The sequence below is a fragment of the Physeter macrocephalus genome, chromosome 19 (genome assembly GCF_002837175.3).
Source record: "Physeter macrocephalus isolate SW-GA chromosome 19, ASM283717v5, whole genome shotgun sequence".
NCBI classification, from domain to species: domain Eukaryota; kingdom Metazoa; phylum Chordata; class Mammalia; order Artiodactyla; family Physeteridae; genus Physeter; species Physeter macrocephalus.
Genome location: NC_041232.1, coordinates 46,773,498 through 46,784,408, shown reverse-complemented (window position 1 = coordinate 46,784,408; position 10,911 = coordinate 46,773,498). Strand labels below are relative to the sequence as shown.

At 35.4% G+C, this 10,911-nt stretch overlaps 1 protein-coding gene across 3 annotated transcripts in view; it reads left to right on the top strand.

The window, feature by feature from the left end:
• Positions 1 to 10,911, top strand: part of NOL4 (nucleolar protein 4) — a 393,075-nt gene that overhangs the window by 217,727 nt on the left and 164,437 nt on the right. For all 3 annotated transcript variants that reach the window (XM_024120911.2, XM_024120909.1, XM_024120913.2), the window contains one exon: positions 3,826 to 4,109. In XM_024120911.2, coding sequence (XP_023976679.1) covers positions 3,826 to 4,109 — 284 coding nt within the window. The remainder of the gene's footprint in view (positions 1 to 3,825; positions 4,110 to 10,911) is intronic.

Sequence of the window (10,911 nt, the reverse complement as noted above, 5' to 3'; positions counted from 1 at the left end):
GTTGTGGAGCACAGGCTCCGGACGCGCAGGCCCAGCAGCCATGGCCCACGGGCCCAGCCGCTCCGCGGCATGTGGGATCTTCCTGGACCGGGGCACGAACCCTCGTCCCCTGCATTGGCAGGCGGACTCTCAACCACTGCGCCACCAGGGAAGCCCTAGATTTAGTTTTTAAATGTATCTTTAGCGTTATATTTTTTTTAACATATTGATAAAAATTTCTTACATGAAACTTTTATTATTTTTTAAAGGATTCTAGTACACAAATGTTAAATCACAGTTTTCTTCATGAATTAAATAATTGGACTTAAATGTGTCCATTATACTCTTCTTTGGATTTTCTTGGAAAGAAATAATCAGAAATGACCTTTCATACTTTAGCATAACCATATGACTTAGCATAAAAAAAGTCCATAAAATTCCAAATTACTCATACGTTTTTCCCCTAATTTTGTTTTTCAAACCTTGATATTTCCTTGTTAAAAGAATGTTATCAGTTTCTCAAATTAATAGCCGTGGAAACTGCTACGTCATATTTCTTATGGCCAGTTTCCTAAATTCTCTTGTCTTCTCTCCAAATGAGATCTTTTCTTGAACGGGTACATAAACAGAGTAATTTAAAAGTAGAATCTTGCGCTGTGAACACATTTTAATTTTCTCACAAAATAGGTTCACAAAATTGTTTAAAAATACTGTTTTGCTGAAAATTACACTGAATGCCCTTTGTTTTCATTTTTTACTAGAGCAAGGAACCTGGGCTTTGTTCTGGACCCTTGTCTATCTATTAACAATCTTAACTGTTCTTTTTTTTTTTTTTTCACTTTTATTGTAGTATAGTTGATTTACAAGGTTGTGTTAGTTTCAGGTGTACAGCAAAGTGTTTCAGTTATACATATACATATATTCATTTTTTTCAGATTCTTTTCCCATTTAGGTTATTACAGAATATTGAGTAGAGTTCCCTTGTGCTATACAGTAGGTCCTTGTTGGTTACCTATTTTATGTATAGTAGCGTGTGTATCTTAATCCCCATCTCCTGACTTATCCTTGACCCCTATGATTCCCCTCTGGTAACCATAAGTTTGTTTTTGATATCTTTTCTATTCTTAAGATTTTTTTTAGTCATCCACTCATTCTGCACTGCTGCTGTTTTAGTTTGAGCTTTCAGCAATGATGACTTAGATGGCTTCTACATCTCCTAACTGGTCTCCCCATCTTCCATTTTGTCACCTTCATACTATTCTCATCCAAGACAGTGTAATCTCTTTAAAGCATATTTTTTTCACATCACTTCCCACAGTAAATTAAAATTACTTCTGTTGACTCTCAAGGTAAAATCCAAGCTCTTTGATACACAAAACACTTATCTTCCTCCCTTTTTAGGTTTTCCTTTCTTCTGTCTCTCTTCTGCACTCAGCTCTCTACTCTTATTCCTCATGTGCCCTGCATATTCTTGCCTCTGTGACTTTGCACCTGCCAATGTCTAGGTGGGGACTGCTGTTCCCCAACTCTTCACCTGTTTAAAGCTTTGGAATTCAGCCACCTTCTTTAGAAACCTTCTCTGATGCCTTTATGCCTTGTTCTGGATTCCTTGTTCCTTTCTTACTCTGTAGTTCAGTTGCATGTTTATTTTTCTGTCTCTTTAAATTATCTGTGAACTCATTGACTCATTGAAGCTGCAGAGGTCTCTATTGGCCAAATATTTAACCCCCTTTTGGCCAAAAATAGGCACTCAGTAAACGTTTGTTGAATAAATGAATGAAGAAGTGAGCTGTACTACTCCTTCCGAATGTAAACATTATTTCCATGAATTTAATTGATTAGAAGGCATCAAATATTTCATTGCACCTTACAAAAGGAAAGCATATTTGAGAATAGCAGAAATCAAACAAAAATGTCACAAAAAATCACTGAATATTATTATTCTTGCTCACTGATATTTACATGGTTTCATCAATAGCCCTGCCCTAAAGGAAACAGTTTAATACTTTTGTCCATCATAATCCTTTAAAATTAATAGTAAATTCTTACCATAAATGTAAAGAGGAAATTAAGAGAAACAGAATTTTATTCTTTAGGTAAATTTTATTTCTCACTCTGAGTACATTGTTATTGATATATTTTCTTCTAAACAAGCTTATTATGTATTTTAAAGCCAGAAAAGTTTTCCTAATTCTGCTTCTCCTTTTTCCCTTTTTTCTACAGTTTTTCCATTTTTGTTATAGAAAAATTATATATACATTTAATTATATATTATAAATGATACATTTTATAATACATTATAAATTATACATAGAGTAGATAATAGAGAATATTAGAAAATCCAGTGCCACACTGTTAAGAGGACATCAGTATTCACGTTTTGGACTACAACTTTTCAGTCTTTTTGTTCTTGCGTTTATGTGTTTTCTTTTTACAAAATCGGGATCTTATTGACCACACCTGTCTGTAGCTAGTTTTCTCCATTCAGTGCCTCGTGACTCACATTTTCTTGTGTATTTAAAATGGAATATTGATTAATTCCATAATCTAAACGTTCCAATATAAGTTAAGCCAAATTTTTATTTTTGATAATTTATATCATTTCTAAATCTTGTATTATAAACAACACTGATATAACTGTCTTTTTACCTGCACAGAGATGCATGCAATGATTAAACTCCTTAGGCTTAATAGTCTTCATAATGACTGGAGCAAAGTTTCTGAGCACTTTTAATGTTTCAGATGCATATTAAACACCCATAGCTTGTACCAATATATACCCCACTAGCAAGGTGGAAGATGCTTTCATCAGAGAATTTTCACCAAATCTGGTTGTTCTCCCTGGAAAAACAAAAACTACTTGCAAAATAATTGGCAAATATCTTGTTCTCTCTCTTTTTTTTTTTTAATTTACTTTTCTCTGAGATTGCATTTGAGATTGAACTGTTTCCTTTGTTTCATCTTATTATTTTATTTTCTAATTATTTTACTTCACTTCTTGTGCTTAAATTTGCCTACTAGATTAAAAATAACAATGGCTACTTCACAAGTTTATTGCTAAGGATAAACTACACATTATATGTCAAATTAGGTAGCACAATGCCAAGCACACAATTGGAGCTCAATAAATGCTAGTTGAGTCTATTCTCTAGAGAATGGACTTGAGGATACGGGGAGGGGGAAGGGTAAGCTGGGACAAAGTGAGAGAGTGGCATGGACATATATACACAACCAAATGTAAAATAGATAGCTATGGGAAGCAGCCCCATAGCACAGGGAGATCAGCTCAGTGCTTTGTGACCACCTAGAGGGGTGGGATAGAGAGGGTGGGAGGGAGGGAGACTCAAGAGGGAGGGGATATGGGGACATATGTATATGTATAGCTGATTCACTTTGTTATAAAGCAGAAACTAACACACCATTGTAAAGCAATTATACTCCAATAAAGATGTTTAAAACAAAAAACCCCACAGTATCATCTACATTAGCATGCCAAAATGAAATACTTAGGTATAAATTTAACAAAATATGTATGAGATATATATGAGGAAAACTACAAAACTCTGATGAACAAAATCAAAGAAGAACTAAGTAAATAGACATCTTCCATGTTTATGACGAGGAAGATTCAATATTGTCAAGTTGTAAGTTCTCAATCCCAATCAAAATCATAGCACATTTTTATGGGTATTGTTTATGAATATTGTTATACCTCTTGATAAATTTATCCTGTTATCATTATAAAATTTCCTTTTATGTCTTGTACCAAAAAAAAAAAATGCTAGTTGAAGTAGAAACTGATTAGCATATCAATAAAATCAAAATATAAATGTTTCTTTCCAACAGATGATTCTGCTGCAGAGAGCTTTAATGGCAATGAGACTCTGGGGCATAGTTCAATTGCTTCAGGGGGAACACACTGCAGGGAGATGGGCGACTCTAACGGTGATGGCAAAACTGGGCTGGAGCAGGACGAGCAGCCACTGAACCTGAGTGACAGTCCCCTCTCAGCACAGCTGACTTCAGAATACAGAATAGATGACCACAGCAGTAATGGAAAAAACAAATATAAGAATCTGCTAATTTCTGACCTCAAGATGGAACAAGAAGCGAGAGAAAATGGAAGCAAGGTAAGGTCATGTTACGATTTTCAAAGAACTTTTAAGTTCTTTTAAGTTCATGAAGGTCACAAAGAAATACTTATTTATACAAGAGATAAAGATTATCGTCACTAAAAATATTTTAAACAAATCCCAACAATGGGTTAGCAAGAAATTTATAATCATAGATACTGTGTGTTCATGTTATATAAACAGAATAAATTTCAGGAATAACAGTGAACGAAATGCATCCTTCCTTAGGCAAAGTGGTGGGTTTTTATGTATGGAATCACTTGATTTAATGTGTCTCACTTATATAATCTTATGGATCTGTCTTTGGGAGTTTGTTGAACTCAGATGTGAAAGTTTAGCTCTCAGAACACAATTTTGAACTATAAAAAATCACTAGTTTCTCCTTGATTGGATAGGTGTATGTAGCAATAAAATTTCAAATAAATTCTTAAGTTTGCTTTAGAGACCTGTGGACTTCAGTCAGTAACTTACTTCATGTACATAGGAGAAATGTGTCAGTTTTCCGGATGAAACATATAGATTAAATAACTCCTGGAACAAACCATTTAGCATAAACTGTATTATACAAAAGACAGAAATGTGTTTCAGATATATTATCTAAATTTCTGGATTCTTTATATCAGAATAAATTACAGTCTTCCCCATTCCCAATGGATTTATTCTTTAAAAAATTAAGCTATGTATCTATCATTTTGAAATAATTCATGCTGATGACTTTGCTGTATAATTTTTGAAGGTATACTTTTGAATGCATGAGAATTTTTATAGCATATACATTTTCACTCCCTCCCCAACTCCCACTTCTAAGTTAGAGCTGTAGAATGGTCTTTTGAAATAGATCCTGAAAGCAAAATGTCTTAATCTGGATTAATTTCTGAATTTGCTAAAGCACTACGCTTTCTAAATTGGCTCTATTTAAATCCGCTTGCTTGCCTGAGGGTGTGTTGTTTTATCGTCTTTTAAGTAAGTTACTAGACATTATCAGACTCTTAAGCACTTCTGCCTGAGGAAGGCTGTTACAACTTTTGCAGTGGTAAATGCACAGTACTCTCTTTGGTGGTTTAAAGCCAGATCATACAAACACAGGTGATTTTATATTCACTAACATGATCTGAATCACCACGTTACATTTTACAGAACAAAATAACCCTTAAGTTTCCGTGCCCTCCACATAATCCTGTCTTTATAAAACTTAATCACAAAATGTCCCTTTAATGCTATATATCTGCAGAAATTTTTTTCTAAAATCATCCAATGGTTTGCTCTTCTCTTCTTTCCCCCCTTGTTCAATATTACCATAGAAACTATGCTCATTAAAACACATTCTTCCATACATTAGACAGAATGAAGTTACTTTCCTACCTCTTTCAAAATGGGGCTATAAAAAGCACAGATTGATTGAGCTGTGAAGAGTAAGATAGGAAGTGGCCCCCGGGGAGAAGGAGACACCTCTGAGGAAGAAGGTTTAATGGTTCGGTTAAAGAACAGCTTCCACAGCTGACTGAGAAGTAGCCAGAGAGACAAAAGACAAATCAGAAGGGCATAGTGTAGGAAAGCTAAGCAAAGTCCATCTTTCAAGAAAGAGAGCAGTCAGCTTTGATAGACACTGCTAAGAAATCAAATCAGATGAAATAGAAAATAATTGAATTTTTAAGAATAGTTGTGGCAGCATGTTGGGACCAGAATCCAGAGGGAATTTTTTCAAAAAGGATATATTAAATATCTGTCACACTTACAGCAATGGGTAGATAATAGAGACAACTCAAAGACAGAAGAGTCTTTATTCATATGGCTCTTAATACATTCGTGGTGAGAGTACATACGTTACCAAGTGCAATCTCATACTGCTCACCGCAGGACAGTCCAATAAGTTGAGGTGTTGGGGTAAGGAGTAGCGACTTTGTTCAGAAAGCCAGCAGACCAAGAAGATGGTGGATTAGTGTCCCAAAGAACCATCTTATCCAAGTTAGAATTCAGACTTCTTTTATACTAAAAGGGGAGGGTGTGTGGTTGGTCGGTGCAGACTTCTTGGTGTGGGAATCCTTTGTTCTTGTAGCTGTCCAGGCAGGTCCGGTCATAAATGTTATTCTCTGTTGTGCAACTTTTTATCTCTATATGAATGGAAAAGTGTTATACCTTTAAACGTCATAGCCTTGAGAATGGGCCATCCTGTATATTTCAGGCTGTAGGCAACATTTTTAACTTGTAGCCAAAACAATAGAACACGAAGGTTAAAGTAAAATAAACAGATCCAGTATGGAGTCAGATTTGTTCTTCCCTATTACACATATACATAGAAAAGTTTCTTAGCAAAAACGTAGGCAAATATCTATTCCTGTGTTAAAACATGGAGAGTTCTGAAGAAGAATATACTATTTCTGTTGAAGTAATGAAGAGGGCTTCCTTCAGGAAGTGAGTCTTGTACTTTGAAGGAATTGTAAGACTGCCATTTTTCGGAAGGATTCTCTTATTAGACACTGTGAAGGACCTGGAATGGAGACAGGAAGGGTGAGTTGGCCTCCTAGACTAGGAAACTACTGTCCATTCCGAGATAGGTATGACTTCATAACATGGTATACGAGGAAAAACCCAAAATCATTATGCAAGGTAGACTATTTGCCACCAATTAATTTATTCACCAAGTATTTATCGAGGAACTCCTACATGCAAGGCACTGTTAGAGAAAGCAAAAATATGAAAATGAGCAAAGCGGGGTCCCTGACTCTCAAAAACTTATAGTCTATCAGGAAAGAGAAGCAAACTTGTAATTATAATCTGATTCCATAAGTAATATGTTGGGCATATGGCAGGGTGACATGAGAGAGCAGAGGTGGGCCACCCATAGGACCATGATGAATCTTAAGGAAGACTTTATAGAGATTGATGCCAGGGATAAGTGTGAAGGGCAAGAAGTGATTCAGATGGGGAGGATTATTTATGGTAGAGCATGTTTCAAGGCCTAGAACAGTGAGAGAGTACTCTGAGCATGGAGATTGGCAAGGAGCTTAGCATGGCCGCAGTGGAGAACGTGTGGAGGAATGGAGGATAAAGAGGCTCTATCATGAAGGTTTTGTAGGCCAGTTTAAGGACTTTGGATTGTATCCTATAGGTAGTGTTTAGCATGATAAGGTTGTGGTCAGCTTGGAATTTTAGAAAGATTATTCTGGCAACGTTGTAGTGGATGAATACAATAGGGACCAGGAGAAAAAGACAGAAAATAGTTAGAGAGTTATTGTGGCAGTCCAGGAAAATTATAATGCAGAGGCATAGTAAAAAAAGTAATAATGAACAAGATACTTTTGTTCTTTTGACACTGTGTCTGCAGGACTACCATATACAGCTCCATAGGTTGTATATTGCCAAACTCTTGAGAATGTCTTTCACATAGATTACCATATGAATGGCCTCTTTACCTCTATACATTCCATTAGGATGTAAATTCTATGAGTATAAGAATGATGTCTACCTTGCTCACTGCGGTATGTCTAGCACATGGCTTAATATCTGGTACATAGTAGTTTCTCAAATATTTTGGAGAAATAAAGTTTTACTGAATGTGGAAAGTGAAGCAGAGAACATTTTAGTAAGACTCCAGGATTTAGGGTCTGGTTTCCTGAGTGGATGGTGATTACATTTACTAAGATTCAAAATGAGAAACATTTGAAGGAAGGTGGTTTGACATATAAAGTTTATGGTATTTATACAGTACCCATTAGAGATGTTTAATAGGTATTGGGGACATATGCTTCAGATTAGAAGAAACATCCAGGTTGGAGAGAGAGACATTTGAAAGATTTCAGAGAAGTGCTGCTTGAAGCTGTTATGGTTGATAAGATCACCTCAGAATTACATAGACTAAGGAGAGAGGAGCTCAAAATATATCATCCTGCAGAATGTAAACCCATCAGGAACAAGTGGCATAGAAGGAGTTTGTAGGGAAAAAAGAACCCCAAAAGAAAATGAAGGCAGCCAGATAAGAAGAGGGGATATTTTAGAAGCCAGAATACAGGGCATTTCAAAATTGATGTAAGTGGTTAAATGGAGTAATCCTTAGGTGAAGTGACATAGGTCTAAACTTGGAGGATGTTTAGGAGAGTTAAGGCTTAGAGTAGGGTTCAAAACCCATGACAGAGGAAGAATTAGCAGAGTTAGTGGGAAATTGGATTGATGTTAGTTGTAGAGGCTGGGTAGGAAAGCTGAATCATTTTTATTGTGAAGGAGACTGTATCTGGAATTTTGCTTCAGGAATTCTTCTTGCAATCCAACTCTAAACACAGAGTGCCGCAAGGCTGTCCAGGTGACCTTCATGTAAAGGTTTAGCAAACTCATCTGTTCAGTGCTATCTTTTCAAGTCCTTAGGAATGTTTCATCAATTCTGTGCAAATTTATAAAGTGACACTATTACCAATTCTTTCTTCCAATATTTTTGAGGCTAGCCTCTGTTTTACCTTGGAGGAATATAAAAGCCTAAATTATGTAGTATCTCTGAGAAACTTAGATTCCAGTGAGTTTAATATTGACCTATTTCACAATTTTATTATGAAGAAAATCAAGCAAAAATGATTATAAAGCATTTTTAAAACTTAACAGTGAATAGAAATGCTTAAAAAGAATAGCTGAACTGGACTAGGCCATTTACAAATTGCTTATTATTATGCAAAGTCACTTACTGGACTAGCTGGGAATCATATTAACCAATCTAAAGAAGAAATCTATTGCATGAAAAGAGTTTAGGAGTTATTTATTTGCTACTTGCAGATGGCCACATTTTTAAAGGACAACTGGTAACATTAGAGCCCAGAAGAAAGTGGAAATGTTGATTAAGAGCTTGGAAAATAAGACTCAGGAGGAAGCATTAAGGGACTAGTTATATGAAAAAAGAAAGACCAAGAAAACCCAAATCTGGGTATAGATATGTTCAAAATTATTAATAGATGAGAACAGAAACAAACCTAGAACTCTAATGGAGGGAAATACATAACTTAAAAACATGTATCATAGATTTTTTTTTCTTTTTGGTTTTCTCTTTTTCTCTTAGTATCTGTGATCCAGCTGCCTTTTACTTAATATGGTAAAATATTCTGAATCAATCCCTGAAAGAATAATCTTTCAAGTAATAACTGCAGTAGGAAGGTAATTATTGTTTGAGGGTTAATGTTTCACTGTAGTTGCTACATATTTAGTTTTTGGCTTAGTTCCCAGGACCCTTCAATCTTCACTTCACTTAAAAATATGTTTTTCCTCAATGTGGCCCATGTGACATTATTTTCAATCTTTCCTTTAAATTTTTATCAAAATGGATATTACCATTCAAATTAAAGTTTATAAAATATTTCTCACAATTACCATTAATAATTGCCATGTGATTTTATTTAGATATGATGAATGGAAGCAGTTGATTTTTTCAAAGTATCTCTTTGAAATATTTAGGTGTAATGAGATTGCCTTTGAAACATAGGAATGGTGGATTAACTTTTGGAATAATATTATTTTGGTCTTTGTCATGTGGCTATTCCAGCTTATTTTTGTTTTAATTTGATGATTTTCAATTTCTGGCTTCTTGGTGTTGTGTAGAGATTTTTGGCCCATATGTGGTTCAGGTTGAAACAACAATATATATTCAACAAATGTTCCTAATATGTGCTAGGCATTAGCCTGGGTGCTAGAAGGACAAAGAAAAAAAAAGGTCTCCATCATTAAGAACTCACATTTTAGCCAGAAAGATAGACACATAAATAAATAGGTGTATTATAACATGGAAATTAGTTTGCGTGTGAGAATGCCTTCTAGGCCTATTAGCCATGCCTTGGAAAGTTCTCAAGTTAATTCGTAACAGTTAAGTAGGAGATAGTCACCTGGTGAAGGGGAGAAGGGAATTCTTAATGAGCAGAGCATTAAGTTAGTGTCTAGAAATGTTGAGGGTGGAAGTGGTGAGAGATGAGTCTGGAGAAGTAGTTCAGGTGTAAGATTAGGGTAGGCTATGAATGCCCTTTTATTGCTTGAACTTCACTTTGTAGTTAACAGGGAATCACTTTAGGATGTTGGATAGGAATATAGCATGGTCTGATTGTGTTTTGGGATTCATCATTGTGGCATCTTTGTTACAAAATGGCTTTAAGTGGCATAAAAAGGGAGGAGGCTGTAAACAGAGCATGAGGTCCTGCCTTAGTGAGGCGGTAGTAGGGATGAAGATGAAAGCAGAGATTTAAGAAATATTTAGAATGTTAAATGGACAGAATTGCGTGTGAAAGAAACTAACAGCCACAGGATAAAGGGATGATGACACTGAGATGCCATATCAACTCTAATAATGATGAACACTTGTGTAATGCTTTCATATTTTTAACTTAAACCAATTCATTGTATCTGATAAGGAGAGAATGTGTAATCACCAGTCTCACTGAAACGTAAGGGCATAGAATCTAGTGGATGTTATACTATTTAACTGAAATTAACTATATATCAATAGTTACTTAAGCAGTATAGCTTAGTATTGAACCCAGATCATCTGAAACCCATGTGCTTTTCACTACACCCACATTGGCTGATGCTGTGTAACACCAGTTATGTTTATGGACCTATATGGAGGCTATGACGGGCAAATAATTCAGAGAGGCAGAGATCTAGTACAATTAGCAGATAGTTACTTGATAAATGGCAAATACTTGCAGTGACATTTCTTTTACAAATATATATTTTTTGCTCTTGTTTTTTTTTTTTTTTTTTTTTTTTTTTTTTTTTTTTGCGGTACACGGGCCTCTCACTGTTGTGGCCTCTCCCGTTGCGGAGCACAGGCTCC